Source organism: Lotus japonicus, chromosome 1 (assembly GCF_012489685.1).
Source record: "Lotus japonicus ecotype B-129 chromosome 1, LjGifu_v1.2".
Taxonomy (NCBI): Eukaryota; Viridiplantae; Streptophyta; class Magnoliopsida; order Fabales; family Fabaceae; genus Lotus; species Lotus japonicus.
Window position 1 is genome coordinate 88622107 of NC_080041.1, and position 5700 is coordinate 88627806.

A 5700-nucleotide genomic window follows, 5' to 3' on the forward strand; every position below is an offset into this window, starting at 1 on the left:
GAAACTAAATATTCTGATTTTTTTATGATTACTGTATTTTAAATTATTTTATTGTATAATTTGCCTCATAATTTCAAAAAATCTATAAGAGTTCAAAAAATCACTTTTAATTAATCTGGGTGTGGTAACAACCACTAAAAGTTCAAACAACTCATTTTAACTACAACAACCGCCACATCCTGATTGAGTCGGGTAAATCATTATGAGCGGCAAAACTTTTCCTACAAAATATGTAACATATTGGATAAGGAACTCGAATACATCTGCTTGAGACAGAATATACAATATCATGTGTTGGTTGATTTATGCGTGGGTGGTTATTCAAATTAAATTAATAGCAACATATATATATTTATATACATATATATAATAAAATGACCCACTAGTGTTAGTTCTGTTTCTACCACTTGGATTTTGTCCATATAAATTCTTGTGTCATGGCATTAGGAATATATGTATGCAGAGAGATATCACCATCCTTCTCAGTCTCTCTCTCTCTCTCTCTGTTATGAATGCTGATTTAGCCCCGTAGTTGGTGCTCATCCCTCCGCTTAACCCTCCTCCATTGATCCATATCTACCACCAAGAAACAATTAGAGAGAGAGAAGGAAAAATTCATTTTTAACAAAGTGGATAAGACCCTCTTAATCCACTCCTAATTTTAAGCAAGTTTACTTTCTTCACAAGCCTAATCCTTCTTTATATATCAGAGTTCAAATTTTACCACTTAACTCAATCACCCTTATTATTTATATCCTTCAACAAAAGCAAGTGTGTTTGTTCCTAGCTAACTCTTGCTGTCTTCACCCTCACCAACAAGAAAAATCAGAGTTTGGTTTATCAAACTCTTCCATTTTCCTCTTCTTCTTTTTGTTGTTCTTCTTCATTGCATTCTTGATGGACTATTACCTGAGAGAAATTGAAGGGAAGCAAGCTCATGACCCTTTATTCATGAAGAACAAATCACCATCATCAACTGAGAGATGTGTCTGGGTTCCAGGGCCAGTGATTGTAGGAGCAGGACCTTCAGGGCTAGCAGCAGCAGCATGTCTCAAAGAGAAAAACATTCCAAGTGTAATCCTTGAAAGATCCAATTGCATAGCTTCTTTATGGCAACTCAAAACCTATGATCGTCTTCGTCTTCATTTGCCAAAGCAATTCTGTGAACTACCCTTCATGGAGTTCCCTGAAGATTTCCCAACATACCCTTCAAAGCAGCAATTCATCCAATACTTGGAGTGCTATGCAGCGAGGTATGGGATTAGGCCAAGGTTCAATGAGACAGTGAAGCATGCTGAATTTGACACCACGCTAGGGTGTTGGAGATTGAAGAGTTTTGACCACAAGGCGGAGATCACCACGGAGTATATCTGCCGGTGGCTGATAGTGGCCACCGGAGAGAATGCGGAGGCGGTGGTGCCGGAGATTGAAGGAACAGGGGAATTTGGAGGTTCCATAAAGCACACTAGTTTGTATAAGAGTGGTGAGGAATTTAGAGGGAAGAGGGTTTTGGTTGTGGGGTGTGGAAATTCTGGCATGGAAGTGTGTTTGGATCTTTGCAATCACAATGCTACTCCTTCTCTTGTTGCAAGAGACACGGTAAGAACAACAACTAAGAACTCTTGTGTTTTCTCTGGTTCTGAAAATGGTTTTGTTATGCAGAGAGAATGAAGAAGGAAAAAAATTGTGCAAGTTTTTTTCTTTTTTCTTCTTTTCAAAAGTTCATGTCCCTCCTGATTTGGAATTTTTTATTAAATATTAAAAAGCTAATTTAAGCACAGCAATATTGCTACATCTTTTTTGAAAATTTATTTGTGACTTTTGTCAATTTTGGAAATATGCATAACTTGGTTTGCTAACTCCAGATGGGATTTTTTTCCTCTTAAATAAACTCAATATTTACAAAATATAGTGTTCAAACTTGTCTTCCACAACTTTGGCCTCTTTTCACTATTGCTAGCATATAACTAACTCTGTAACACAAAATCTTTTCACTAGATTTGATTTAGAGCTTATAATTAATTATAAAAGAATTTTCAAACATGCACTTTATTGAGCGAGGGTCATTCAAGCTACAACTGTCGTTTAAAGATGATTCATAAGATTTCAAGTACTAAATTTTCAGAAACAAATCTTTAAAAATTTGATCTTGCACTTTCTTAGATTCAAAGCATGTGCAGCTTGGATATGATGGTGATTTTTGGCACTCAAAATCTCTTTTTTCTCATCTTTCCCATCCCCCATGAAGTGTTTTCGTATCCCCACACAGAGCATGGCTTGCATAAAATTAGGTGGCCAAAGTCCTCGTACCTTTGCTCCTTTTCTTACCCCACAATTTTTTTATATTTTATACACAATTGTTTCTCTGCATAGTGTATAATGAAGTTGATTTAATTTGATTTACAAGGTGGTGAAATTATTGAGAAATTGAAATTGTTTTTGGTATGGTTTAAGGTACACGTCCTACCACGAGAGATGCTGGGAAAATCAACTTTCGGGTTGTCCATGTGGTTGCTCAAGTGGTTGCCCATAAGAATTGTCGACCGGTTCTTGCTGATAGTGTCATGGCTCATGCTTGGCGACACGGCCCGGCTCGGGTTGGACCGGCCTCAGTTGGGTCCTCTTGAGCTTAAAAACCGGTCTGGGAAGACCCCTGTACTAGACGTGGGTACCCTTGCCAAGATTAAAGGTGGAGACATTAAGGTACTTTGTTACTTTCTCATCATATGCCTTTTTATCTATCTATTATTCAGATTCTACTTTTTTTTTCATGACCCCAAATCTTCATATTTGAGGGGTCACTACTCAACAATGTTAACTTAGAGTACACTAGCTTTTTTCTAAAATAACTATTGGCGGTACCTAATTTCTTCTTTTGCTTTTAATCAAGTGAAGCATGCATTTTCTTAATTTTTTTTATTGGCTTAAATATGTTGGTGGATTTCATCCCTCTTATTTATAAAACAACATGATTTTAGTGCTTACAAGTAGAGGGAAAAAGAGGCACTAAAATTAAGCTATTTTCAAAATAAAGATATCAATTTCTTTGATTATTGTTTTATAAAACAAACGTCTGTTCTTATTAATTGATTTTGTAATTTTTTAAATTAAAATTCCAAAACATGTTGGAGATAATTTCTGTTTTGGTGTTTGAATTTAAGAATATCATGTCTTTCAATTTTGTAAAAATATCCTTTTCAAGTTTTAAAATATTTTTTATTTTGATTTTTTCACAAAATAATTAGAAAACCAATTAAGTGAATTAAAAAACCCCACGTCGGCACATTTTGAAATATAAGGACTAAAATCGAGGAAAGACGAAGACTATAACTTAGACCCTCTTATATTTAATGAAACAATTTGATATGTAATCGTTCAAACTAAATCGAAACTGAAAACACTATTTCATAATAACATTATTTTTTTTTCTCTAAGTCTTTTTTTATATCATATTTATTATTTATTTCTCTGTTCTTCCTATCTTACTTTGAACATCTCCACTATTTCAATTTGGGTGTTGGGGAAACATTTTCCCTAATGAAATGACTCCTTTGCTTCCCTACTCCCCTCATTTTATTTGTGCAAGATCTTCCATCATTGTGTTTTGTTTTCAATCAAATCGTGCGCAATAGCACAAGGTTGGGAATTTTTTATTTTTCTAAAAAATAAAGAAAAATCCGAAAGCTAATCGACAAAACATGTTCATCAGTCATTATCTTAATCATGCTTAATAATGTTCATTAGATTGGGGTGTTAAAACACAAAGCACGAATGAAATCTGAGCATGTCAAACTCAATATTGATACAGGTGCGTCCAGGTATAAAGCGGCTAAAACATCATGCAGTGGAATTCATAGATGGCAGGACAGAAAATTTTGATGCCATCATTTTAGCAACTGGTTACAAAAGCAATGTGCCCTATTGGCTTAAGGTATGATACATCCATCACTTACCCTTTCTTTTCTTTCAGATATATATTGAATAATATTGAATACAAATGCTTAGCAATTAAGTTCACTTTTTTAAAAGAACAAAAACACATTTTAGCTTGTTGATATTTTGTTTTATCATAATCAATCTTGAAACACTGATGTTGACTTTAGAATCAATTAACTATAGAAGGGTGTTTTAGTGCGTGTTTGGATTATATGTCACAATTGATTTTGTTAAAATTAACATTCGGAAAGTGAAATAATTTATGTTTGGATGCATTTATGAAAAAATAATTTTTTTTATTTGTTAATACTATGAAATTTAGTTGTAAGATCTAACAATTAATTATCTTCAATCTGAGCTCTACTCTCTTTAGCTTCTATCAAAATAGATTTCTAGTATACCAAACATTAATATTTTCATTCATAATAGAATTGATTTTATACAGGGTTAATAATTCTGAAATTGATAAAAAGCAGCAGAAACTGATATATTTGAAATGGTTGGTATATACTTTTGCAGGAAGAGAATATGTTCTCTAAGCAAGATGGATTCCCAAAGAGTCCATTCCCAAATGGGTGGAAAGGTGAAAATGGACTCTATGCAGTGGGTTTTACCAAAAAGGGACTACTAGGTGCATCCATGGACGCCAAGAAAATTGCTGATGATATTAAACGGTGTTGGGAAGGTGATGAGGCAAAGGAAATAGCTGTTTTTGCTCGATCAATTTTGCCACAATCAAATTCATGATTGATATTTGGTTTTGGCTAAGAAAACAAAAGAGAAGAAGAAGGGGATTGAAAAGAAAAAAATCATAATTGATATTGAAGTTTGCACATGAATGGAAAACAGAGATTTTTTGTGGTGCTATCATCACACTAGCTCACACATGTGCACAATGCTAGTACCACCAAAATGGAGCTCCACAATGCATGGGCATGGAGAAGTGGGCAAGAGTGAAAGGAAATCATGGGAAGTTTTCCATTGCATTCATTATGTTCGGGATGAATGCATGTCTGGATACACGAGAGAAAAACACAGTGAGCCAAAATCAGATAAGCAAATGCGTGTCTATGGTAATTTTGGTTTCACTGTAATTTCACACTTTGTGTCAAAACATGCATTGAGATCGAGATGTTGAAATGAAGTTGAAGGAAAGAAAATTTGTGGTTTTTTCATGGGGGGGCCCCCTTAACTCTCTGTACTTCTTGTACGTGCATTGAAGCAGAGAGAAAAACAGAGAGGTAGAGAGGAACAGGGAAAGGGAGTTATGGAAGATGTTCAATAGAGCAAGTGTTTTGGCATGTGATTGAGAAAGCTGTGACATAATATTTCATTTTTTGATGTCATTTTTGTTGTTCTTGTGGAATGGAGTATGACATTCTGATGTTTTTTTGGTTGGCTGTCTGGTATTGTGAATGCTTCAATTGTTTGGTTCGTGACATTATAATGTTCTTTTCTTTATTTCGTGTGTACTCTTTGTAGAAAGTGAAATGACTAACAAGGAAACAAACCACCGGTGGTGAATGCTTAATATCGTTTCTGAAAGTGTAAACGTAAGTTAGTTCCTAGAAGAAGAAAAAACATTTAATGGTTCCTTATTGTATCAAATATCAGCTAAAAAATTCAGTAATGTTTTATCAAGTGAACTAATTTCACCGACATTTAACATAATTAGGAACCGCAAGCGATATGTATTTTTTTATTGTATGAATTAATTTTTACACTTATTTTGTGAGTACTCTTTGGGGAAAAACAGAACCTTTT

The 5700-nt window shown here is 34.3% G+C and overlaps 1 protein-coding gene across 1 annotated transcript; it reads left to right on the forward strand.

The window, feature by feature from the left end:
• Positions 1 to 446: 446 nt before the first annotated feature.
• LOC130727527 (indole-3-pyruvate monooxygenase YUCCA6-like) lies at positions 447 to 5467 on the forward strand. The gene is made up of 4 exons (XM_057578682.1): positions 447 to 1599; positions 2455 to 2703; positions 3809 to 3931; positions 4456 to 5467. The coding sequence occupies exons 1-4, from the start codon at positions 898 to 900 to the stop codon at positions 4681 to 4683; spliced, it is 1302 nt and encodes a 433-aa protein (XP_057434665.1). The 5' UTR covers positions 447 to 897; the 3' UTR covers positions 4684 to 5467.
• The last annotated feature ends 233 nt before the right edge of the window (positions 5468 to 5700 follow it).

Coding starts and splice junctions, on each gene's coding strand:
- LOC130727527 (XM_057578682.1), top strand. CDS start 898: ATGGACTATTACCTGAGAGAAATTGAAGGGAAGCAAGCTCATGACCCT. Junction 2,704..3,808: donor TTAAAGGTGGAGACATTAAG/GTACTTTGTTAC, acceptor ATATTGATACAG/GTGCGTCCAGGTATAAAGCG. Junction 3,932..4,455: donor ATGTGCCCTATTGGCTTAAG/GTATGATACATC, acceptor ATACTTTTGCAG/GAAGAGAATATGTTCTCTAA.